This window comes from Ictalurus punctatus, chromosome 29 (assembly GCF_001660625.3).
Source record: "Ictalurus punctatus breed USDA103 chromosome 29, Coco_2.0, whole genome shotgun sequence".
In the NCBI taxonomy this organism is placed as follows: domain Eukaryota; kingdom Metazoa; phylum Chordata; class Actinopteri; order Siluriformes; family Ictaluridae; genus Ictalurus; species Ictalurus punctatus.
In genome coordinates this window covers 15,489,982-15,517,706 of record NC_030444.2, presented here as the reverse complement: position 1 = coordinate 15,517,706, position 27,725 = coordinate 15,489,982, and the positions used below count along the sequence as shown (strand labels likewise).

The 27,725-nt window shown below is 42.0% G+C and overlaps 1 protein-coding gene across 1 annotated transcript in view; it reads left to right on the top strand.

Annotated features, from left to right (window-relative positions):
- Positions 1 to 16,037, top strand: part of tacr3a (tachykinin receptor 3a) — a 29,605-nt gene extending 13,568 nt beyond the window's left edge. Inside the window, exons 4-5 of the mRNA XM_017460870.3 lie at positions 5,309 to 5,505; positions 7,017 to 16,037. Coding sequence (XP_017316359.1) covers positions 5,309 to 5,505; positions 7,017 to 7,302 — 483 coding nt within the window. The 3' untranslated portion in view covers positions 7,303 to 16,037. The remainder of the gene's footprint in view (positions 1 to 5,308; positions 5,506 to 7,016) is intronic.
- Positions 16,038 to 27,725: the final 11,688 nt, after the last annotated feature.

The following is a 27,725-nucleotide window of genomic DNA, read 5'->3' as shown; positions in this document are numbered from 1 at the left end:
GACAGTCTCACGCTGCACTGCTGGAGAGATTCCTGTGTGTGTGTGATGTATTGTGTAATCATGTGATGAGTGAAGTGTGTAAATGTGCGCTGTGTAGTGCTGAGACGTGTGAGTGAGTGCCAACATGAGTGATGTGCCAACCAGGTAGTTGCTAATTTAGTATTTAAACAGTGTGTGTGTGTGTGTGTGTAAAACTGCAGAGTTTGGAGTTATTAAGTAAAAAGAAAACACTTTATATTTTCAGAGGTTTTCAGAGTGAGCACATTTTCCCCTCCAGCAAGCAGCGAGGACTCGATTTAGTGTCTGTAATAAAGCACAGAGATTTAACACAGGAGTGTGTTTGTGTTCCGGTGTCGAGCAGAGACACCACGCACCGTTCACTCTGCACACACACACGCACACATGCACAAAGAAAAGAGAAGAAGAACAAAAGAGTGTGTAAGATAAAAGGTTGATCAGTGCGTTTAATAATTCCTTTAATTCCAATGTTCTGATTGGTCAGAAGGTGACAGAAGTGCAGCTGCAAATCACAGGTTAATATAAATGTGTGTTATTGTTTCACAGAGTCGTGTATGTTTATTAATTCACTATGTGAAAAAGATACTTCATTATTTTCCGGTTATTTTTTCTCTTTCAGGGTTTCTAATCGTTTCTAGCTTAATAGAGAGCTACAAACGGCATCTAACAGATTCCTCCAGTGAGAATTCAGCCTCATTTAGGCTAAATTGGCAAAGCTGAAACTCTAATTTAACTCCCTTTAATTGCCTTTTGGGTTCTTGTAAGACTAATCTCATCAGTCAGGTGGAGTGAAGGGAAAATTAGCACTCAGCTAGAAGCTAATGCTTTGCTAAAACAAACAAGAGTTCTGTGAAGTGGTGACGAGTGTTCGGAAAGTGCACGGGTTATTTTGGCGTGTAAAACCACTCACGCTGGTCAGATGTTATTCAGCTTGTCGTGTCTCAGATTTGTTGGGCGTGTTGTTTAGTGATTCTGTTTCTGCGCTCAGCTCCATGTTCTCTCACCAGTCGAGAGCTCTCCATGCTAAAGAGCACTAGCACAACGCCGAGAATGTAATGAGCTTCATTAGTGGAGTAATCAGATAAGGGATGGGAAGATGGACACAGAGACGGAGACGGTTCAGCGTTGGGCTTTATAAGGTGTATACACCTCAGACTTCTACATAATATGATACATTTTGAATAACAATATGTTATGATACAGTACGATAATACGATACGATGCGAGACAATACAATGCGATATTGCATGATAGGATACCATACCATACAATATGATAAGATATGATACCATACCATACCGTACTATACGATACTATACCGTACCATACTATACGATACGATACAGTATGATACGATACCGTACCATACCGTACCATACTATACGATACAATACAGTATGATACGTTACCGTACCATACCATACCATACTATACGATACAATACCATACGATACCATACCATACTATACGATACGATACCGTACTATACGATACTATACCGTACCATACTATACGATACGATACAGTATGATACGTTACCGTACCATACCGTACCATACTATACGATACGATACCGTACTATACGATACTATACGATACGATACCATACGATACCATACCATACTATATGATACGATACTGTACAATACGATATGATACCATACGATACGATACCGTACTATATGATACTATACGATACGATACCATACGATACCATACCATACTATACGATACGATACTGTACAATACGATAAGATACCATACGATACCATACTATACAATACAATACGATATGATACCGTACCATACCATACTATACCATACCATACGATACTATACAAAACGATACTATTCGATACGATACAATATGATACGTTACCATACCATACCATACTATACGATACTATACGATACGATACGATATGATACAATACGATAAAAATTATACCATACGATATGACACAAAACAATACGATACAATTTGATACAGTACGAGGCGAAATGATACAATATGAATTTCAAAATAATTTCCTTCTTTCTTTCTTGTCCTTCACTTTCGCGTTCGGACTTTCTTCCTCTCACTCTTTTACATCTTCGATGACTTCTGCGTTTTTAGTAATTCTTTCATTCCTCTCTTTTCATGCCTCCTTTTTGATTCATTCGGGAAATAAACGGAACGAGTAATGTACGTTCTCCGATATTGTCATGGAATAAGAAGTTCTGCTGTGGGAGGCGATAAGATCATCCCACTGCTGGGAAAACTGAAGCGATGAAGAGAAACAAAAAGAATGACGTGATGTTAATCATGATGGACTACTGATCCGCACTCATCCTGACCTTCAGATGTCTGAGAGTAACGGATGCACAGAAGACGGCGTGTTAACTTTACTGCCCATGGAATGAAGAGAAGGAGCGCGCGGGCGGGACACGTGTTCGATGTAGCATTTAATCGAATTGATATTTTATGAGTGCAGGTTGATGATCAGAAACTTTTCACCATTTTCCTGCTGTTGATGAACAATAAATTTAAAATCAGAATATCTACAAAACTGATTTTTCTCAATTAGCACGTTCGCCTCATGCCTCCAGGTCGGGGGTTCGATTCCTGCCACCGTCCTGTGTGTGTGGAGTTTGCGTGTTCTCCCCGTGCTGCGGGGGTTTCCTCCGGGTACTCCGGTTTCCTCCCCCAGTCCAAAGACATACATGGTAGGCTGATCGGCGTGTCTAAAGTGTCCGTAGTGTATGAATGGGTGTGTGAGTGTGTGTGTGATCGTGCCCTGTGATGGACTGGCACCCTGTCCAGGGTGTACCCCGCCTTGTGCCCCATGCTCCCTGGGATAGGCTCCAGGTTCCCCGTGACCCTGTAGGATAAGCGCCATAGACGACGGATGGATGGATGGATGGATGGATGGATGGATGGATGAATTTTTTGTGGTTGTTTGTGTCCAGAGCATCAAAAGATTTCTAAAACACCATTTGCGACACCATGGCAGCTTTAATTATCAAGACAGCTCCAGAGTTTCACAGTGGCTTTAAAACGTGATCTCAGTACCGTCAAACTAATCTATGCATCTTTCCTCAAACGCTCTTTCTTCTCCAGCACAATGCTTATGTTGCTAAAAACAGAGCAGGAAAATCCCAACATCAAAATAATCATTTATTTACCGCCTTTTTCTTCTGGGTTCTTTGAGAATTTTTTTTAAACTCTAAGGAGGTAGAATGGTAGTATTGGGGGGGTGGGGGGTGTTTCAAAAAGATCACTCGAGATCCAGTGGGACTGATTTGTCGTCTAAGAGCCGTGGTACGGAACAATCCGCCTTCCACAGAGCCCGGTCTCCTCTCGGATCACCAGCAGACCAGAACCGGAGAACATTAGCGCTGTAGTGAGGAAAATCTCTGCGAGATAACGGATTTAAAAGTGAGGAGGAGTTTGTGATAAACCGGAGGTGACGCAGGCAGACGGTAGACCTGATCCAGAGAGACTACAGTGTGTGAATATTGTCGCAGCTGAATGTTGAATAAGTTTCCATTTATTAAAGTTTTGCCAGATATTGCAGTGAAGAGTTACAGGGTTTCAGGACTCCTCAGGCCGAGGACAGATGCGATCCCTCGACTGAACTAAAGCCTGTTTTATTCCATGCATATATGATGAAGAAGACAGGACCAACAGCTGAACCTTGAGGAACTCCTATAATCACAGGACGGCAGAGGGTTTTCTGTCTGGCAACGAGAGGAGTCTGGCAGAGTGCTAAGACATAAACCATACACGAGCCGTGGCTGACGTCGAGCTGGAAAAGAAGTGCACGAGTAGGATGACATGACTCAGTGTGTCAGAGTTAAGAGCTAGCAAAAAGAAAAGTTCATTAGTGACCCTTACACGAGCCGTCTCCGTGCCATTGTAGCAGACTCTTAAGAGGTTATTAGTGCAGAGAGAGAGAGAGAGAGAGAGAGAGAGAGAGAGAGAGAGAGAGAGAGATCTATCGTCGAGTGGACACGCCACTTAAAAGCAGTTTGGAAAGAACAGAAACGAGTGTATAGTTTGAGACGTCAAGGCCGGGTTTCTAAAGAGTCGGTATAAGTAGAAGTTTTGATGGAGTGAGAGATGGGATCTCGGTGAGGTGGGCTGGAGCGGGAAAAACCCTGAGCAGGGATTAGAGTTAGAAATAGAGACTCGGAGTAAAGCGGAGACGGGGGACGGAGGTGAAATGTGGGTCGATTGCAGATTTTATCATTAATGAAATGGAGCTCAAAACAGCTGCTAGAGGTGTGTGTGTGTATATATATATATATATATATATATTATGTTGTACATTTCTGTCCAGTTCCTGCAGTTGATCTTGATGCACTGACATCCGGTGGATGTTGTATTTTATACCAAAGCACCCTCGGATATATTTCCCCACTCCTGATAGGAGAACAGAGAGAGCTGTAGCTCAGGTCATGCTTTTAGGGAATTGCAGGAGCAGATTGTGGGAATCAGCAGAGCAATGAAGACTCAAGCAGCGAAGAGCTAACCGAGGATGCTGGGTAATACACAGTGCACAGCGATGGACGGGATTGATAAGGAGCTGAATTTGAGCGAGGCTGGGTGTTGGGACAGGAAGCAGGTAATCACTGGGGTAAAAATGTGTCTGGTGCAAATATTAGACTCTCAGCTTAGTGAAACGGTTTTCATTTTTAACTGGATCGATATTAGTTTAATTTATCCAAAAATAAGTGTCTTGTAAGTAGAGGTGAGACGGACGTGGCGTTTTATTTAAAGAGCAGGCAGACAGACAAATCCGATAACGTCAGGCAAGATCAAGGTCAACAAACAGGCTAGGGTGAGGCGATGAACAAACAGAGTCAGCGAGGCAGAACGTGAAAATCATTAAACTAGCAGAATCACCAAATCTAAGTGGCTTAGTGAAGACAGGCAGGAATAAACACATACGCAAATCAAAGGGCAAACTGAAAACAGGTGCGAGTAATCAGGAAGCACAAGCAGAGCGACAACCCATGACAGGACACGGGTGAAGACAGGACACGAATCAAAACAAAACACACGTGACAATATAAACAAGCGTGACAGTTCGGAGAAGCGTCTCACCAGACGACTCTGCCGCTTCTGTCCATCAACTTTTCTCCTTTTATAAGAATTTATAAGGATCATGGGTGGAAAAAAAAGAATTGTAGGTCTAATTGATGTATATAAGGTTGAAGTTGAGCAGGTGATGGGACTGATGATGTGTTTCAGGATGTGAGCAGTTCTTGCTGTTGTTGTTGATTTAAGTGAATCCGTCCCCTCCAGGTGGTGAAGATGATGATCATCGTCGTCGTGACCTTCGCCATCTGCTGGCTGCCGTATCACATCTACTTCCTGATCACGGGCCTGAACAAGGACCTGGCCAAGAACAAGTCCATTCAGCAGGTCTACCTGTCAGTCATGTGGCTGGCCATGAGCTCCACCATGTACAACCCCATCATCTACTGCTGCCTCAACAGCAGGTACAGAGCGTCACGAGTTCTTACAGTAAACATGCACAGTGTTAAGAGAACCGCTTGGTGCTGGCTGATTAAAACCTGTACAGTTGAAACAGTAGACGCGTGGATTCATTAAAGTTGAGTGGATCTGAAAAAAATGAGGCCTAAAAGGACAAATGTATGAAAAGCAACACAAAAGAACCCAAAGAAAAAAGATTTGTTTACCAGGTTCTTGGGCGCTAGATAAAAACATCCGGTTAGAAGCATCAACATGTGTGTGAACCTTTAAGGTACCAAATAAATAGGAACGAAACATCGGCATGTTCGCCAGCTAGCCTCTGGTTAGCTAACTGCGCGTGAACTAGCTCAGACTAGTCACAGGTGGACCCGAGTCGCAATTTACATCACCACTGAGTAATGTTAGCAGGGTTTCAAAATGCAGTGTCATCATGACAAACAGCAGGTGTTCTACTCTGGCTAACTAACTAACTTTTATTTCCTAGCTAGCTTAGCACACAGGTTAGCACACAGGTTAGCACACAGGTCAGCACACAGGTCAGACCACGGGTTGATGAAATGAACCACAAAATGTTTGAAAACCGAGAACTAGCAACACGGTTTAGAAATGCTTCTCAATGACAAAAGGAATAAATAAACACACCGGCTAATGAGACATGAGATTAATAACGAGGAGCTGGTGAGATCAGTGGTCAGAGCTGATTCAGTGAGCAAATCAGGAAGCTGAACAGGAAGTGGCACAGAGTCGGCGTAGACATGACGTCTTTCCCGTTTAGATCAACTGATAAATAAATGGATGCACTTTATTGACCTCAAGGACAAACACTGGCAGACGTAATAATCGCTCATAAAATCACTGATAACGGACGTCTAAGTGCAGCTGCTGCATCAATAAATGTCTAAAATAAGTAACCGGCGCACCACAGGAAGTGACGATGCTCCGATGAGACAGAAAATCTTCCCACAGCTGTTCTTATGGACTTTTATCCTTTTAACACTGGAGCAAGACAGAAAAAATAGGTCCGGTTGTGTTCCACTTTCCTGAAGGTTTTGTGGCATGCACATGCTATCAGTTAGCAAACGTGCTCAAACAACTCGTATTCACAAGGGACTTTTATAGAAACTTACAAACGTTAGCATTAGGGGTGGGTTAGCACTTGCACACCGTCGAACAAATGCGACAGAAGTCCTGAGATAAGATTTAGCCGTAGTATTTTTCATTTTTGACCCGTTGCTATGGCAACATGGAAGACACCTGAATATGATTTTGAATCCAGTTTAAAACGTTGGACTACCAATTGGAAGGTCGTGAGTTCAAACCCCAGCACCGCCAAGCTGCCGCTGTTGGGCCCTTGAGCACGGCCCTTAACCCCCAACTGCTCAGATGAGATAAACGTAAGTCGCTCTGGATAAGGCCGTCTGCCAAAGGCCACAAAATGTAAATCGTACTACTTTTCTCGTAACATAATCCCTTACGTCCCTCTTCACTCCATCACTTCGGCTCTTCTCGCCCACAGGTTCCGAGCGGGTTTTAAGCGAGCGCTACGCTGGTGTCCGTTTGTCCGCTTGTCCAGTTACGATGATCTGGACCTGAGGGCCACGCGCATGCAGGCGACCCGCCAGAGCAGCATGTGCATGCTGTCACGTGTGGAAACCACCATGACGGTCATGAGCGACCCCACAGAGGGCTCCACCAAATGCAAGAGCCTCATCAACCACCAGCACAACCACAACGGCTGCTCTCACTCCACCAAGAGAGCCACGACGTACACACCCAGCAACCCTCACGACGACTTCTGCTGACCACGAAGTTCATTCGTAAGCATTAGCTTCATCAGATTCGGCCTTATCGTCGCTAAGCTGAAACATCAAGACTGAAAGATATTCATGGAATCTTGTAAAGTTACGAACTATTACCATTTACATTAGCGTGAAATTATCCAGCAGCAAAATTGGTGTAGTTTGTTAGAATTCGTGCTAGTGTTTATTCATGCTAGTGTTTATTCGTGCTAGTGTTTATTCATGGTAGTGTTTATTCATGCTAGTGTTTATTCGTGCTAGCGTTTATTCGTGCTAGCGTTTATGCTAGCTGACAAAATTATTACAGTTCTGTGTGAGACCCGGGGTTGGTCCACGAGGTCCAGTATTGCTCTCCCTGTTGTTGTTGGGTTTTTTTGTTTTGTTTCGTTTTTCATTTCTGTTCATTTTCATCACTGGAGACCAAAAAATCCTGGTTTCATGATATCACTAATGAAACACCGCAGCGGTGTGGACGCACGAGCGGGGAAATGATTTTTATTCATTCGCCTGCTGCGCTGGTGGTTTTCGGGGGTTTTGTTATTGTCAGAAGAATGAAGCTAAATCTCTGTAGGCTTGTTATCTCGGCCCAGCGTTGTTCCAGAAGCTTCCAGCCCTAACAGCCTATTTGCTCTAATAACTCCTGATTTTTCCACGGGACAAAAGAAAGAGATGGAGGGCCGCGTTTCCCAAAAGATAATCCTTAAATATTAGAGCGAGGCTCTCGAGTGGCACAACAGAAAATCACATGAAAGGTAGAGTGAGGATCTCATTCAACTCTCTCTCTCACTCTCTCTCTCTCACTCACTCTCACTCTCTCTCTCACTCTCACTCTCTCACTCCCTCTCTCTCTCACTCTCTCTCTCTCTCACTCTCTCTCTCACTCACTCTCTCTCTCACTCTCACTCTCTCTCACTCTCTCTCTCACTCTCTCTCTCACTCTCTCTCTCTCTCTCTCACTCACTCTCTCTCTCACTCACTCTCTCTCTCACTCTCACTCTCTCTCACTCTCTCTCTCACTCTCACTCTCACTCTCTCTCTCACTCTCTCACTCTCTCTCTCACTCTCTCTCTCTCTCACTCACTCTCACTCTCTCTTTCACTCTCACTCTCTCACTCACTCTCTCTCACTCTCACTCTCTCTCTCTCACTCTCTCACTCTCTCTTTCACTCTCTCACTCTCACTCTCACTCACTCTCACTCTCTCTCTCACTCTCTCTCTCTCTCTGTCTCTCTCACTCTCACTCTCTCTCTCTCTCTCTCTCACTCTCTCACTCTGTCTTTCTAACAGTTCAGATATTAACATTATAATGCACAGACTTTTATAGACGTTTAGTCACTCTGACAGATCTTGCTGAAATCTTTTGTTCCATGAATATAAATATAAATCGAATTTGTATTTGATTTGTTTGTATGACGAGTGAAAGTCCAGTGAAAACCGTAAAAGTGCAGCATTTTATTTTCTAGATGAATCTGGACTCTCGCTAAGCTAGCTAGAGAAATGCTAAGTTTTTTTTGTGACGTTTGCAATAAACAATGCAAAATAAAAATAAAAACAAATGTTTTAGTCCAATTCTACAGAAACACTTTGGCTAAAACAAGGCTGAAATATTTTGGGAAATGGCTGAGTAAAGACATCTTCTAATATAAAATTGTGTAAAAAACAAACAAAAAAAACTAGTAATTAAATGCAGAATAAATAATACTTTTTTTTTTCTTTCAAAAATGTGAAACTAGATATGATTAGAGCTGTTTTCTGTGGTGGAATGTGGCCTGGTGTTTTACTGCACCGCCGCGTCACATCACACCCTACAGCGCGCGTGAACAGCAGCGTTCACGTCACAGGAAGCCCCGTTGGGGTCGACCTCGCGGAGTGTGTGTATCCTCTGTGAGTGTTTAAAGGGTTAAAGATGGCGGATGTTTTACGTGGATTCTGAATTCTTAAAATACAGAGAATCCTTAAAATCCTTTTAAAAAAGCTTCTTTTTTTAAAATTTCTATTTAAATGCTTTTTATGTTCAAATAATATTGAAACTTAAAGAAACTATTACAGAATTTTTGTTAATTTATTTTATTTTTTTGAATGATGAGTTTATATATTCTGGAAGACCTGATTATTCTGTACGATAGATTATTCTAGATCAAACTGTAATATGGTAAAAATAAATAAATAAATAAATAATAATAACAAAATGTCAGTGTTTAAAACTGTAAAAGCCGACATTATATCTGAAATTTATTCTGCTAAAAATTATATATTTATAAATTAAAACTAAAATCGCTCCTTTCCGTTCATTTTCTTCTATAAATGAAAGCGAGTTGTTGTTTTTCTTATTAATCTCTTGCAGGTTTAGATTGATATGTTATAATGCACTTATCGAGTCCTGATTCTGCTTGTTCGTATTGAAGCTGTTTTATGATCCGGAGTCAGTGTTTAGTGCTCGATTTCAGCTGGAGTCTCGAGATCAGACAGCTGGAGTCGCTTCAGAGTTGTTTAGCTCGCAGCAGCCATTTTGTTTTGAGTCGTCACATTATTTTGCCGACGTGGGGACAAAAAAACCCCGAAAACACGATGTGCTGAATTTAGACAGCGAGTTCTGAGCTCCGGTGATATTTATTTGTTTCGACGTGCATCTGAAGAAAATCATCGTAGTAATTAAACAGAGCAAGTAGATCGTATCGAGTTAATTATATTGATTTCTTTCTTCTTAATGTGACACGCCTCACTTTACCCGTTACAATTTCAATGTATTTCACACGAACCAACTCACAGAAAATGATTCAAATAGTTAAGGTTGTAACACTACAGTTCTTCGCAGTCGTAATGTTTTATAACGTTGAACTTCGTAGGGCTGCACATCGCTCATCGCCACTTCGGAAAGCTACTGTAGGTGTTCTGAAGCCTTCTGAACACGGCCCTTAGCAACGTGCTAAACTGTGTTCAGAATTCAATGAATTGAATTATACAGACTACAGCAGCCTGGTTCGATCGTATTCATTATTCAGTAACGTGGGTCGATACTGTGATTAATGGCACGCACGCACGCACACACACACACACACACACACACACACACACACACACACACACACACACACACACACACTGAAATCCAGGAGTCTTAGCGAGCTCTCATCTGACCACATTGAGAATTCAAGTGTAATGGATTTTTTTTTACGGATGACAGATATCCACCTGTGGCCTCTACACACACACACACACACACACACACACACACACACACACACACAACTGGCAAAGCAGACATATTAGGTAAATACAGTCTATAGGTTTTGTATTGAAAGGAAAGACACGCACAGCCGAGGTTGGTCACTCTTCTTGATGTACGTATTGTGTATAATTTAATGTAAATCGAACGTGTGGAACTGCGACTATAGGGACCAAATATCACAGCCAGCGCTTTCACATTCGCTCAAACGCTACCGAGTGACGAGACGGATCATGTCGGGAATGCATTAGCGATGGATAAACGTTCTGCATTAAACCCTTTAAAATCTTTACATTACATTTGCATTATTTTTTTTTATTATTTAACGATCAATGAAATGACAATTAAAATATTGTTCTGTTCATCGAATGCCTTTGTTACTGTACCTCACTCTAACTTGGTTCATATTGTAAAACCCCCAGCATGTCTCATGGCACTTTATTCCTTATTCCTCATGTGAATGTAATATATATATAATATAATGTTTAATCGCATTGCTTTGAGTTTGTGTTCAGAAATACTGCACTTTTCTCTGTAAATAATGCTCAGACATGTTGAAAGTATTAGCCGTGACATGATTGTAGCGCGCGTGTGTAACATGTCAGTTTATTACAAATAGAAATTAAAGTGTCAGCAAAATCGTGGAGTTATAAAACCGCATCAGGAGAGAGGTTTTTTTTTTTCTTCTTAAAGGAGCCGTATGGGATTTCAAAAATTTTATTTAACAAGCGCCCCCTGCTGTCTGCGAGGCAAATTCTACCTGAGTAAACCTGCATGATCAGTTGGCCTTTGATGGGGGAAGAAGAAAGAGGCGGAGCTGTGCAGCTCTGATCAGCTAAGGATGTGGGTGGGGCTAATTTCAGGGCCAGAAAAATGTACACTACAAAAATGTATAAAGGTCATCTCTATCTGTAAACCCTTAAGAGTTCTATAACAGAATTTCCCTAGCAGGTCTTATTAATCCAGCATTCATGCTGCATTATAAATGAATTTATAACGTTATATAGCATACGTGATACCTTATAACCCCTGACATACTGTAAATCTGTATATATTTCATTAGCAGTACTAATTACATACACAACACGTTTAAAGCATGAGTATTTGACTACACATAAAGCCTGTAACAAGTTCTTATAATGCTTAAGATAAAGGATAAGGTATCATGCTCATTCTCAGGCCAGAGAAGTGTACGCCTCTATGTACTGCCTGTACGACCGCTTTACAGCCGAGGAGTTCCCTACGAGTCAAGATTTTAGGAGCACTTCTTATGAGTCCAGTATGTATGCATTTATAGCATGTTATAAAGCATGCATAACACCTTATAGCTTCAATATATCTGCATAAATGTGACCAAGAACATCATCGGATTTTCAGATTAGATTTTTAGGTCATATTCACGCGGATAAGACTTTATACAGAAGGTAGCTATAATTATAACTTCTTATTAACATTTAAAGACAGTTCTATCAGACATCATAACGCTCCAAGTCAAGTGATCATTTTTAAAAATGTTTTTAAATGAGAGTGGAATTTTATTTTCAATACGCAATCCCTTATAAAGCACTATGAGTTTCGTTGATGTGCTTTAAGTGGCTCTATAGAGTGCTATGCGGGGGTTCACAGGTCATTATGAGCCTTTATACGCTGTAGGGTGTTATACGGACAGATTGAACGGTTGCCGAGATTGTTAAAATTTGCAAGTCTAATAAGGTTAGAAATGAATTTAGGATACATTATGAATGCTGGATTCACTTCAAGGTGTTATGAATACTTTAAGTAGGCTAAAACTCTGCTCTGAAGGCGGAGGTCGCTGCTTGGCTCAAATCTTGGTGTTCGTTTTTTGTTAGTCCTGGCGTGTAAACGTCCTCCTGATAAAACGTCCGCAGGAGTTCATTCGCACAACACCAGCTGTGGAGCTTTTACAGGTTCGAGCTGTAGGAGACGGAGTGGGAATAAATGTGCGATGAAGTTTGGGGCCTTTCAGAAACGTGGGTCAAGAGGAGTTTAACGCTGTGCTTTATTTGTGCCGGACTCGAGGGTGAGTCGGCTGTGTTATTACCTCCTCATGAACTCTGGATCGGTCCACTAGCCCACAGCCAGGCTTCAGGTCGTGGCTTTATTAGATGGGACGTGACGTGTCTCGTGCAGGCTCGGCATGTCCTCTGTGGTCTGGTGGAGAAATGATGATGTGCCAAATTTAATCTTTCATTTTTTTTCTTCTACAGATGTTCATATGATGTTGTAATGCCTCGCAGCTTTGATTCTGTTAATACAAGAATAAAACAAATTTTAAAAAAAAACAGGCCACTATGTTATCTTCTCGTGCCTGAAAAAAAAATTATATTCGACTGTGTACGAACAGAAATACCTCACGCTCGTGTTTCTGTATAATAACACGGAGTACCGGAGTCATTCATTTAAAATAGAGCTGATCACACTGATAGTCTTACTGTGAAGAGCTCGTTTGAAGACGTGACCGTCTCGTTGAACTCGAGTGATTTAATTTCAAATGGTTTTTTTTTTCAATTTCTCGTGCAGTAGTGTAAAACAAGTATAATAAGGAGAATACAGAATAACACCGTGAATTATGTCTCTTTTATATGAAGAATAATGTAGAATGTAAACCGCAAGAAAATCACTTTAGACGTTACGATTTATGGAGCTGTCAGATATCTGACGTGTCATTCTAATAAAATGTATTTCAAAATAGTACGTTTCTTTTTCCTTTTTCTTTTTCATTCACTCAAAACCACGCTGACCCTGAGCTCACGAAGACATTATGATTACGGTTATGCTTTATAACCTGTTATGCAGGTTGGTATAAAAACTTTTGAGCATTTATACAGGCTTATCAGGCATTATAAGGCTTTATAAAGCATTATGCAGGTCATTATATCAACTTAGCATTGATACTCACTTTTATCAGGCATTGTAAAGCCTTATAGAGTGTTATCCTGGTCATTATAACTACTTGTGAGCATTTATACAGACTTATCAGGCATTATAAGGCTTCATAAAGCAACTATAACTACTTGAGCATTTCTACAGACATCTGTCAGGCATTATAAGGCTTTAAGACAAGGCATAGGCTTAATAATATGTTATGCAGGCAGTTATAACTACCTATGAGCATTTATACAGACTTCGCTCAGGCATTATAAGGCTTAATAAGTGTTAGGCAGGTAATGATAACTACTTGAGCATTTCTACAGACGTGTCAGGCATTATAACGCGTTATAAAGTGTTAGGCAGGTCATTATAACAACTTAGCATTTATCCTCACGTTTGTCAGGCATTGTAAGGCCTTATAGAGCGTTATCCTGGTCATTATAACTACTCGTGAGCATCTACACTGACGTGTGTCAGGCATTATAAGGCTTTATAAACTGTTATGCAGGTAAGTACTCGTGAGCATTTACACAGGCGTTATAAGGTGTTCGCAGACGTATCTATTGACTCCTAGGAATATATCAGAAACGTCAGGGGGTTTTTATCGCAGTTTTCTGTGAACATGCCGAAGCAGAGCATCGCACTCATCACATGTGGGTTTAATGAAATCCACTGGAAGCTTTGAGTTGAGACTAATCCCTGTACCCTGGGGATGAGTGTGTTTACCGAGTCCGAGCCGAACACAGCTCTCTCAATTCCCACACATCAAAGGAAGTAGGGTTTATTTATTTTTCTTGTGATTGAACACATTTTTTACCTTCAGCAGACCGAGCGTCGCACACACAGTACAGTCATTAACTATTAGTTATTATCACTGCAACACCAATATTAATGCGACGTGTTGCATTCGATTATTTTAAGCTTTTCGGTCTTGATTAATATGATTTTAAGATCGCAGTCAGTATGTTGAGTTATCTTGCTATTTTTGATCCGTTATTTCAGGAGATATCATTATTCTGACTGAATATCGTGTTAATATCAAGATACAGCGATATGAGATCTGGAAATAATGAGTTACTCAATCAAAATAACGCCGTACTGCTCTATCTTGAACCAGTGAGATAATACGTCGGAATGAAAACGTACTTTGAAATAAGTTTTTAATCAAAATAACAAGGCGATATATTGAAATAACGAGACAGTCCCAGTATTTGTGAAAATAACGAGATATTAAGCGAAAACAACAGATCATGTAGGTATTATCTCATTACTTCAAAATGTCTCGTTATTTAAGTCAAATAAACACGATTCAAAATAACCGCATAATATCCTGAAATAATGCGGTACTGTAAAACCCTTAATTATCAAGTGAGCTCTTAAAGAGTTCTCGAAGAACCTTTCTTTTTTTCCCTTCAATACTGCGTGTGTTAAATGTGTACGTCTGCAGCGCTAACTCCAAATTATTATTGCTTGATATTTTCTTCATCATATCTGGAACCCGGCAGGAAGTTAACATTTGGAGAACCTGTCTCGGTATACTCTTATTTTGAAGAAGAAAACAAAGGCTTGTTTAAGGGTTCTTGAGGGACTCATTGGATAATTAAGGGTTCTCAGATTCCTAAAAGAAAGACACCTGGTGTTGAACCTGAGACGACAAACCGAGAACCTTGCTGATTAAGATAAGATGAGATAAGATGAGATGAGATTAGATAAGATAAGATTAGATAAAATGAGATAAGATTAGATAAGATAAGATTAGATAAAATGAGATTAGATAAGATTAGATAAGATGAGATGAGATAAGATTAGATAAAATGAGATGAGATTAGATAAAATGAGATAAGATTAGATAAAATGAGAAGATGAGATGAGATTAGATAAGATTAGATAAGATGAGATGAGATAAGATGAGATAAGATTAGATAAAATGAGATAAGATTAGATAAGATGAGATTAGATAAGATTAGATAAAATGAGATGAGATTAGATAAAATGAGACTAGATGAGATTAGATAAAATGAGATGAGATAAAATGAGATAAGATTAGATAAAATGAGATGAGATAAGATTAGATAAGATGAGATGAGATAAGATGAGATAAGATAAAATGAGATTAGATAAGATAAGGTGAGATTAGATAAGATTAGATAAAATGAGATGAGATAAAATGAGATAAGATAAGATGAGATTAGATAAGATTAGATAAAATGAGATGAGATAAGATGAGATGAGATAAGATAAGATGAGATAGTACTTTATTAATCCCCAGATGGAGAAATGACATTAAACCTCATGGGACTGCTGTAATGAGTAATAAACTTCCTGTACATTTGCGCAGACGTGGTTCAATCCTTTTTTATTTGGAGAATTTACATGAAAATCATTTAAATTTTTTAGTTTTTTCATTTTGCTGACCTGGCTGTTTTATGTGTAGTGTTTTTCTTTAATTATTATTATTATTATTATTATTATTATTATTATTATTATTGTTGTTGTTGTTGTTGTTGTTTTTATTTCTTGTACCCTTTAATTCGATTCGGTCAATGCAAGTATGTTTAAATGTGCTTTAAAAAATAAAACTTACTTACCTTTGTGACTGACCTGTAAAACGATCAGAATAAAACCCCGAAAAAGTTTCATAATCTGCTTGTTTCATTAAAAACTCTTACCAGTGAGAGAATAATACCCGAGTAATGATTTATCCTCATAAAGAGCGTTCTTTGTAAAGCAGGTCATTATGGAACATCATTAGCGACTTTGTACGTGTCTCAGCTCCTGGAGACGTCTCCGAACATGGCGTCCTCATCAGAGAAACAAGCTCTGTACTTTCCCCATCATTACTTATCTCCACAACCGCAGGCCTGTGCTGCGGTTTTATTACTCTCTTCTCTCAGTTTTTCAATAATTCGCTGCTATTTGACTGTATAACGACTTCACGTTGAAGAAGCGAAATGACACGACACAGAGGGACAGCAAACTCATTAACGTCACCGTACGACATCTTTGAGTCTTGAAGGTGTGTCATGAAAGGTTTGTCGAAAATTTCCAATAAAATCAAGAGAATGGCTTGAGGCAGGTCTGTGCGCTGCTTTGCAGTCTTTAATAATGAATTATGTTGAAAATCTGACTCGTTGCTCCTCCACCCGTGTTCATGCTGATGAGATTTGGTTTAAATATGAAAACTGCATGAGAAACAATCGACCTCTCAGACACATGAACCGAGGCTGAAGTCGGAGCACTAGAAGAGAAAGAAAACATTAAATAAACATTTATGTTGAAAAATAAGTTTAAAAATATGCTTAAAGATTAAGAAGATTAGGAAAAGATTCAAATAGAGAAATAATTCTATATGTGCACATCAAATCAGAAACAAAAAACTAACAGTACAAAAAAAAACCCCAGCAAATCTACATTTATTTATTTATTTTTCTTTTTTCTTTTTCTTTTTTACAAAATACTGTATTGTGTTCCACATATATTAGCAAAATACTGCTTATCCTGGCCAATAGCATCCAAAATTGATTTAAGCGTGAACTCACTGTTAACACTAGCTAGCTATTTAATATGCTTTAATATGTCAGGCCTATGTACCTAAGTAATTGGTTCGTCCGTTGGATTTGCTACTGACTGTTGTTGGTGTTTTTTTAACAAATAAAACAATTTTCTGTTGGTCTCAATTCTGAGATTTGCAAACTGTAATAATTACTCCATCCATCTTACCCTCAACCTTGCCCAGTTTCCCAGCATGATGCTACCACCCCCGTGCTTCACAGTAGGAATGGGGCTCTCCGAGTGTCTCTCTGCCAAAGCCCACACGTTTTTCTGAGTCTCCAGCAGAATATCATGTGATCTTCTGAACTACGGTCGGACAGTATCTCTCATTTTGACGTGATGGAAACGGTGCTGTAACAGAACTAATTGAGTCGATAGTCTCCGGGAATGCACAGAATGTGCTGAACTCTGAACTCACATCAGCAGAAATAAATTCAAAGTCTTAGAGCTTCTAAAAATAAAAAAACAAACCCATACACATCACTCGTGACTGAGCTAAACCGAGTGAGTCAATCTCACAACATCCGACTCTACAAAAGACTCCCGGTGTGCCTCTGATTTCTGAGCCGAGCGAGGACCTGTGCGCCGAGTGCCCACGTTCTTCTGAAAGGTATTTGTTCGTTATCGCAAGCGCCTCATGAAGCGTTCATGCTGAGTTTCTTTTTTTACTGAAATCTCACCTGGGCGTCAGACAGTATGTGCGGAAGCTCGTGTTCTGTTCAGAACGCAACGATCCAGACCAAAAGCTGAACACCTCATAGCAATATGATCACTCAATGAAATGAAATAAAAAATCAATCAAATATTCCAACATATCCTCCGTATTACAAATCTGATGAGACGAGACAAAGGAACCTGAACACAATCCCTGCAATGTGAACAGGATTATCGATCAACTGTTCTTCACTAAAGGACAAAAATACATGAAATTCAAATAATAGTTAAGAAATTAAATAAAATGTATTAAATAATGAAGTAACTAATAAAAACACGAGTGAATAAATACATAAAGAAATAAAAATGAAAACAGTTTCTGTTGTTTTTCTCTCTCACTATTATTGTTTCACTATTAGTGATACTGTAAATGAAATGTTATTAAATTAAACAACAGAGCGCCCCCTGCTGTATTCTACACGCATACATGACCAAGTTAATTGGATCGGATTATGATTGATTTGTTACCAAGGAAACAAGGATGTAAACTCAAACCTGCTGAGTTTGAGAGCTTATTCAACGTAAATGAGATTAGAATGGACACACACACACACACACACACACACACACACACACACACACACACACACACACACACACACACACACACACACACACGGTACTGTGTAAATGTCTCAGGCAAGTTTTAGAAAGTTTTCTGAAAGTTTAGTACAAACTTTACTGTTATAGATTATTTTATTTTATGACGTCTACATTATCGAGTCGATACAAAAACATTTCGATTTCCAAACATTATTTTTCCAGCACAAAATGAAATGTTACAGAGCAATGTGTGTGTGTGTGTGTGTGTGTGTCAGTAAAGAAAGCAGTGCATCAGGAGGTAAGAGACACTTTTCAGACAACAGGCACAATGAACGCCGCTGGGTTTCGCTGCAGAAATAAGGCCCGAGCGCGACAGTCAGTGGGAACTATGGGGATTATGTTGTGATCAAAAAAATCCCAAATAAATCAGAAGAACTGAATATTTTAGCATCTTCAAAGTAGACGCGGTTTTTGCCTCGAATTTCCAGAAATGTCCCCTTGCCGTTTCCTCCACCGCTTTCCTCAGGAATCTCCCTGAGACGCTTTTTAAACAGGATTAAAGGAATAGAGAAGCGAACACGTCGGCACGGTTATATGTTGGTCTCCGACACCGATTTCACACGTTTAATCGCACACCTTCAGATCAAAAGGTTTCCGAGATCATGAGAAACCTTTCAGTCCAGTGTCTCTAAACTTTTGAACCGGTAGTGTGTATACAAAACAAATCATTATCCTAGATAATCTGCTTCATCTAATCCAGTTAAATCCATCAGATGCCTTCAAAGAACTTTTGGAATGATGATGGTGTGTAGAGCTGGTGCACATCATGGAGTCTTGGTTTTTAAAGCAGAAGAATGTTAATGAAATACCGAAAGTCAAAAGAGATGATGTTTGCCTCGTGGTGCAGGGTTCAGTCACGATTCAAACGTGAAGCTTTGGGGAATTATTGTTTAATTGAACACAAATTCTTAACTAGAGGTGCATTAACCCATGTTCTCCATTCTTATAAACATGGGGCAGTGTTTTTTTCTTTCCTTCTCTGTTTCTCTGAGAGCATTGTGTTTCCTTCGTGATCATTTTTCAGAGTTCCCGTACTTCCCCGGCGAGTGGAAGCGCAGGAACCCCCGCGCCGCTGTCACCCCTCATTACCTTTCTCCACCATTAGCTTCTCCACTTGTAATACAAACAGAAGCTCTCCAGCCGTCGCGTTTATTAATGAAGTAAGAAGCTGTTCGGAAGAGATTTTTCTTAATGGCCTTGTTTTCCGAGCAGGCTTGCGGTGTTTTTGGCGCTCAGTGTGAGTGACTCGCTCAGACATTCTTCTTCTTCGTCTTCACAAAGCTCGTCTGTATGAATGGTCGTGTTAGTGAATATTACTGTCATGTGAACAGGCCTTCAATTTCTTCAGACTTTGCGCTGCACTAATGAATGTTTTTTTTTTTTTTAATTTAAAAAATTGTGGTATATTTATTTTCCTTGAGGATACCTGATGACTCGCTGTGCCAGCAAGCTTACTGTTAACGATACATCACGATCAAACACAGCTGGAGGAAACGTTGATGATAAACAGATGACGCTTGTACGATCTGTAATGTACGATCTCCATCCATCTACACCGCTTATCCTCTTCAGGGTCACGGGGAACCTGGAGTCTATCCCAGGGAGCGTGGGGCACAAGGTGGGGTACACCCTGGACAGGGTGCCAGTCCATCGCAGGCACAATCACATACACACTCACACACCCATTCATACACTACGGACACTTTAGACACGCCGATCAGCCTACCGTGCATGTGTTTGGACTGGGGGAGGAAACCGGAGTACCCGGAGGAAACCCCCGCAGCACGGAGAGAACATGCAAACTCCACACACACAGAGCTGCGGTGGGAATCGACCCCTGACCCTGGAGCCACCGTGCGCCCTGTAATGCACGATCTGTACTCTTTGAATGTAATGAAAAGACTTTGAGCTGAGCTCCTGCTGATATGAAGCGTTCTCAGAGAGTGTTGAGAAGGAGGCTTGCTGTTGTTAGATTTCGGGATTAACGAGGTGACTCTATGAATGTTTACACGTGACCTCGGCCCAAATCTATATCTCAGTGTTTTCCTCGACACGACCTTTATGAACAGAGCGTGTCTCTGTGAACATTGTTTCCGTCGATCTCGAGGTGTGTTTGTTTTTTCCTGTGTTGGAATCGTCACGGTTATTTCGGTGTGGTTGGTTTATTGCGTTTGCAGCTCACACCGTGACCCGAGTCTCCTTAGTGATTGTCGTTATGACAGCGAGACCGCAGACGTGTCCAGAATTGAGCTACACACTGAAACGCCGTGCTCTCGCATTCCTCTCTCTCTCGCCCCTGTGAGGAATCCAGGCTGTGTGATGAAAAAAGGTTTCTTTTTTTGGTGTTGGTCTGTGTTTGGTTCGATTTCCCACAGGGGAAGTGGTTGAAACGCCTGGTCACATGCCAGCTAGTTACAGAGCAGCTTTCTGCATCATGGAGTCTGACACTAAAAGCATCAACTCGTAGAGAACCCTTTCAGGCTTTTTCTATTTTAGCGTGCTAGTCAGAGTCCGCGTACAAATCCAAATCTGCTACGCTAATAATGTGTGAATGAACACACGGACCGCGTGAGACGCATTTCTGGTTTAAAACGTCTTTAACCAGCTTTGTATTAATTAACTAAGAATCAGTTCGTTATCAGTGTACTGGGGAAAAAAGAAGAAAAGAATAAAATTAATCAATCAATCAATCAGTAAATGAGGGAAATATATAAAGTTATATCTTATGGACAGTTTAAGCAACATCTTTAATTCGTCCTAAAATACACACGAACAAATCAAAAACAAAATACAGTTTTACAGGAAAGCATGGGGTGAATACATGAGAGGAGAAAAAAGAATAATCAAAAGAAGTGAATGAATTCTGCTGTTCCAGGAACTGAGGGATAAAACACCGTCATGGCGGTCAGATTGGTGGCATATTATTTTATCACCATAACATCACCCTGGACTTCTTGTTCCTGCCACCTTCGTGAAAGCAGGTTCAGCTTTGCGCCAGCCTCTTAATTACCGTCCTCTTGTTCTGTCGCCTAAATCTCGCTTTCATTTCCTCCTGCAGCTTTGCGCTGAAGTTTCCCAGTAGAACCCCACAGGTTCCTCATGAAGTGAGAGAGAAAACTCTGGAGTCCATTTCCTGTGTTCTTCACTCTCCAGAATATTCTGACGCCACGGTGCGGTGAAGGTCCTCAGTGTGGTGCTGCGACACCCGCACGCTTCTGATGGCTTTCGGAGGCTGAGATCGAGTTCTCGGAGGCGTGAGGTTATGATTAGCGTCGGCTCGCCGTCTCGTCGTACACAAAACCTCAGCAATAACCCAGTTTTCTTCTGTATGAGCTTCTGCTTAGAGCAGAATATACCATTGGGGCAGGGGAGGCTTGGTGGTTAAGGCTTTGGGTTACTGATGAGAAGGTCGGGGGTTCAAGCCCCAGCGCTGCCACTGTTGGGCCCTTGAGCAAGGCCCTTAACCCTCTCTGCTCCAGGGGGCGCTGTATCATGGCTGACCCTGCGCTCTGACCCCGACTTCCTGACAGATAATGTATTTGTGATCAATAAAGACTCATTATATTTAAGCGTTCTGATTGGAAGTTGCAACTGCAAGTATTGGCGCCTTGGTATAACACGTTTCTATGGCAACAGCTCTATTCGCAGTGACTCGTACAGAGGACACACAAATTGTCGAGATGGCGACGTTTTCTTAAAGGGAGCAGACGTTCATGAAAGGAGTCTCCAGATAAGAGTATTTCCACACACACACACACACACACGTGTGGATAAAAAACGATGGGTCTGATTTAGTCAAGCAGCAAAGCGGGTACGAATTATTCTATAAAGAGATGAATTAATGTCATGAGTGAGGCATCATAATGTCATTTAAATGTCAGAAAATAGGGGTGCCATTATAATTACTTACACACTGGAGTGCACCGAAACAAACGAAGCCGGTGCTTGATGGACTGCAATAAGCATCATTAGTTTTTGGGTTGTTTTTAAATGTCATGAATTTCATCCATTCTCATAATATAATTACTGCGAATAAAGTACACACACACACACACACACACACACACACACACACACACACACACACACACACAGTACAGAACTCACGCTGCCTTCATGATTAAGCTGTAATCCACGTAAACTCGGAATTCCCACTCGGAAAATCTGATCTCCAGGTCATGAAGCGGAATAGAGGAGGATGGGAATATTTCCACATTAACAAGCATTAAAATAAAGTTCTGTTCACGTTCATCTCTATTTAATAGAGCTAGAAATATGATTTATATTAAAAAATAAACTAAAATTCCTTTAAACTTTGCACGTCTGGAGTGTTCATGTACCACATGTTCGTGAAAAATCCACGATTGTGATGCCATTTATCTCTTTAACTCTGAACAAATGATTCAGACAGCGTGCATTTAATAACCGGTTCTTTCCGTCGTTTCGTTCCTAAATGAGCAACAAAGTCGAGTTTTTGGCATAGAATTAGCAAACATACAAAACCGACCGCAGGTGAGCAGGAAGTACATTCTCATTCTCATTCTCATTCTCATTCTACTTTTCATTAATACTTTACTCTGAGAATAGAATTTGTGTAAGTGTGTTGTACTTTCAAAGTCGGTCGATATCACAGCATCATAAATACTGTAAAGTAAAGAAGAACGAGCGACAGAGTGTACTTTTCTTCTTCTTGTGATCTTCGGGAAATGAGGATGATGTCACTTCCTGTTCATGCTCATGGGGTGAATGTGTTCAGGTAACAGGGTCGAGTGAATGGAATTAAAAAATGTCAGACATTTTTCTTGTATCACATGTAAATGAATCACATGAAAATGAATAATTTGAAAATGAATCACATGAAAATGAATCACATGAAAATGAATCACATGAAAATGAATCACATAAAAATGAATCACATGAAAATGAATCACATGAAAATGAATCACATGAAAATGAATAAATAAATTAAAAGGAAAAAATGTCAAACATTTTTCCTCATCTATAATGGACGACTCGTGGAAAAGCAAGAGATTCACACATTAAATGCGAAAATAATTCCTGTTTTTGAAGAATTATAATTATATTAATTATATAAAATATATTTATATTGTTTATATTGGGGCTTGTTTTAAAGAATACCGTCGGTTGTTAGGAAAATCTGACAAGCGACTTGTTTGTTTCTTTACATTTATTGTGGCTATTTAGTATGTGGTAAAAATGGAAATACTAAAACACACACACACACACACACACACACACACACACACACACACACACACACACACACACACACACACACACACACACACACACACACACCTGGCTCTCCTGAGAAAGCACAGCGGCAGTCATCAGGACTCTCTCAGCCGCTTTTAACACCCTCCTACAGCTCTCTAACACACGTGCCTCGACTCCCTGACTCCCTCGCCCCGAAGCCATTGGTTTTTTTTTCTCCTCGGAGAGAACACCGGTTCAGAGAGCTGCTGATTGAGGAAGCTTCAGACCCCAGACACCACAAACACTCAGGGTTTTAAACAGCTTCGCTTTTCTCTCCCAGTCATATTCTCGAGCTCTTCAGAAGTCTGAAAAACCAGAACGATTTTAATCATCACATTTTCTGCCACATTATCTACAAGAATGATTCTTTAAATCACTTTCACATCTATTAGTCTGTTTGCTGAGTCGGAATCAGAGTCAAATTGATTGCTTTTGCTTCGTTGGGTTTCATTTCGGTCTCACACTGAACACCATTATATTTAATCGATAAACAAGAAAACATTGTCTGAGAGGCGTGTAGGCCTGAAGACGTCCCTGTAAAACTCTTGTCCTTTAGTTAGGAAAGGGAGCGAGAACTCAGAGCTGGCTCTGATCTGAAATGATTCGTTGATTATAGAAATAACGAGTTGAAATTATTTCCCAGCGTTTATTTTCTCGGATCTCTTGAACACATGCAGCACATTTAACCCTAACCCTAGCTCTGTCCTCTGGATCAGTCTAGCAGTTCACAAACCATCGACAGGGAGAAAAAATAAGCCCACTGCTCCTTCTGCCCACCTTCTCCAGCGCTCCTTCTTCTCACCTTCTCCAGCGCTCCTTCTTCTCACCTTCTCCAGCACTCCTCATGCTCACCTTCTCCAGCACTCCTCATGCTCACCTTCTCCAGCGCTCCTTCTTCTCACCTTCTCCAGCGTTCCTCATGCTCACCTTCTCCAGCGCTCCTCATGCTCACCTTCTCCAGCGCTCCTTCTTCTCACCTTCTCCAGCACTCCTCATGCTCACCTTCTCCAGCGCTCCTTCTTCTCACCTTCTCCAGCGCTCCTTCTTCTCACCTTCTCCAGCACTCCTCATGCTCACCTTCTCCAGCGCTCCTTCTTCTCACCTTCTCCAGCGCTCCTTCTGCTCACCTTCTCCAGCACTCCTCATGCTCACCTTCTCCAGCGCTCCTTCTTCTCACCTTCTCCAGCGCTCCTCATGCTCACCTTCTCCAGCGCTCCTCATGCTCACCTTCTCCAGCGCTCCTTCTTCTCACCTTCTCCAGCGCTCCTTCTTCTCACCTTCTCCAGCGCTCCTTCTGCTCACCTTCTCCAGCACTCCTCATGCTCACCTTCTCCAGCGCTCCTTCTTCTCACCTTCTCCAGCGCTCCTCATGCTCACCTTCTCCAGCGCTCCTCATGCTCACCTTCTCCAGTGCTCCTTCTGCTCACCTTCTCCAGCGCTCCTCATGCTCACCTTCTCCAGCGCTCCTTCTTCTCACCTTCTCCAGCGCTCCTTCTGCTCACCTTCTCCAGCACTCCTCATGCTCACCTTCTCCAGCGCTCCTTCTTCTCACCTTCTCCAGCGCTCCTCATGCTCACCTTCTCCAGCGCTCCTCATGCTCACCTTCTCCAGCGCTCCTTCTTCTCACCTTCTCCAGCGCTCCTTCTTCTCACCTTCTCCAGCGCTCCTTCTGCTCACCTTCTCCAGCACTCCTCATGCTCACCTTCTCCAGCTCTCCTTCTTCTCACCTTCTCCAGCGCTCCTCATGCTCACCTTCTCCAGCTCTCCTTCTGCTCACCTTCTCCAGTGCTCCTTCTGCTCACCTTCTCCAGCGCTCCTCATGCTCACCTTCTCCAGCGCTCCTTCTTCTCACCTTCTCCAGCGCTCCTCATGCTCACCTTCTCCAGCACTCCTTCTTCTCACCTTCTCCAGCGTTCCTCATGCTCACCTTCTCCAGCACTCCTTCTTCTCACCTTCTCCAGCGCTCCTCATGCTCACCTTCTCCAGCTCTCCTTCTGCTCACCTTCTCCAGTGCTCCTTCTGCTCACCTTCTCCAGTGCTCCTCATGCTCACCTTCTCCAGTGCTCCTTCTGCTCACCTTCTCCAGCGCTCCTCATGCTCACCTTCTCCAGCGCTCCTTCTTCTCACCTTCTCCAGCGCTCCTCATGCTCACCTTCTCCAGCACTCCTTCTTCTCACCTTCTCCAGCGCTCCTCATGCTCACCTTCTCCAGCTCTCCTTCTGCTCACCTTCTCCAGCGCTCCTTCTTCTCACCTTCTCCAGCGCTCCTCATGCTCACCTTCTCCAGCGCTCCTCATGCTCACCTTCTCCAGCACTCCTTCTTCTCACCTTCTCCAGCGCTCCTCATGCTCACCTTCTCCAGCGCTCCTTCTGCTCACCTTCTCCAGCTCTCCTTCTGCTCACCTTCTCCAGCACTCCTTCTTCTCACCTTCTCCAGCGCTCCTCATGCTCACCTTCTCCAGCGCTCCTCATGCTCACCTTCTCCAGCACTCCTTCTGCTCACCTTCTCCAGCGCTCCTCATGCTCACCTTCTCCAGCGCTCCTCATGCTCACCTTCTCCAGCGCTCCTTCTTCTCACCTTCTCCAGCGCTCCTTCTGCTCACCTTCTCCAGCGCTCCTCATGCTCACCTTCTCCAGCGCTCCTCATGCTCACCTTCTCCAGCGCTCCTCATGCTCACCTTCTCCAGCGCTCCTCATGCTCACCTTCTCCAGCGTTCCTCATGCTCACCTTCTCCAGCGCTCCTTCTTCTCACCTTCTCCAGCGCTCCTCATGCTCACCTTCTCCAGCTCTCCTTCTGCTCACCTTCTCCAAGCTCTGCTTTTATCCCAGAAGTCACGTCTGGCAGCAGATCAAATATTTATCAGCAGAGCGATCAGAGAATTCAGTTCTGTTTCAAACATCAAGAAAGACGTGACCTTTTGTGTCTCAGCGTAGTTAAATGATGGATGAGGACCTGTGGGGTCGGAGAAGGACAGAGACGGCGAGCAAGTCTGACAGAAGAAGATGTAGAACGAGGAAGTAAGGGTGTAAACTAAAGTGTGTGTGTGTGTGTGTGTGTGTGTGTGCGCATGGTGTGTGTGTGTGTGTGTGTGTGGGGGGGGGTGTAAAAATAAGTTGTCAGTCGTCCAAAGGAGTTTAAACGCACAGTACGTGTATATCGCTGAACGTATACGCAGTGCATCTCAAAACTAAATAACGCACAGTGTCGTTTTCATGCGTTTGAAAAACAAATCGTCTCACCGACTGCGTTTAACACGGGTAACGCACTATTACTCAGTCCCTCCAAACCAACGCAACATCAAAGAAACGCCGCAATATTCGAAGGAGCTCGCGATTTTTTTCAAAATTACCGCAGATTTTCCGCAGATTCGGGCCGAGACGCGTGAGGCGGCAAATCCCTCTCCGGTTCAGGCGCGTCGAAAACACGAGTACAGCTGCAGCAAAAGGTCTCGTTTACCGACAAACACCCCTGTGAGAGACCGCGCAATCCTGTTTCGTGCGATTGCGATTTCGCCGGTGCACGTAGTTTTCCTCAAAAAAACCAAACAAACAACAAAAAACTCGGCAAGTCGCATCGCAGTTGGTGAAAATCCGTGAAATCCTGTACAGTCGGATTATAACGCAGTTCTGACTCTACTGCAAACGCTGATGAGAAGTTTTTGAACTGACAGAACGAGCAGGTTCGATCGTGTTAAAGCTAAACCAGCGTAAAAACCCCTCCGAGAGCTGTTCCCTGACACTCGGGCGATAAAGAGCTCATTAGAAAGTAGCGTTATCTCCAGCCTGACACGCTTCCCTCGCCGCTCGTCCGTCTCTCTGCAGCAGGACTTCGTAAAGCCTGCACGACCATTGATTTTCACGCATCAGATGGGCGAGAGTCAGACACGCCGGTGTTCTATCGATCTCCCTGTGATGTAATGCTGAAGGTTTGGATTTAACTACAACACACTGCTTCTGCTTCTTCTTCTTCTTATTATTATTATTATCATAAACCGTGTCCCTTACAGAACCTCCCGAGGCTCGCACCGCGCTAAATGCAGTTAAAACAGTGGGGTTCAGGACTTTATTTTTTCCCTGGATGTCCTCATTCGTTTCCGCTTCAGGAACCCACACTGAGTGACGAATGAATCCAGTAATGGACCTAAACCAAAGAAATTAACTT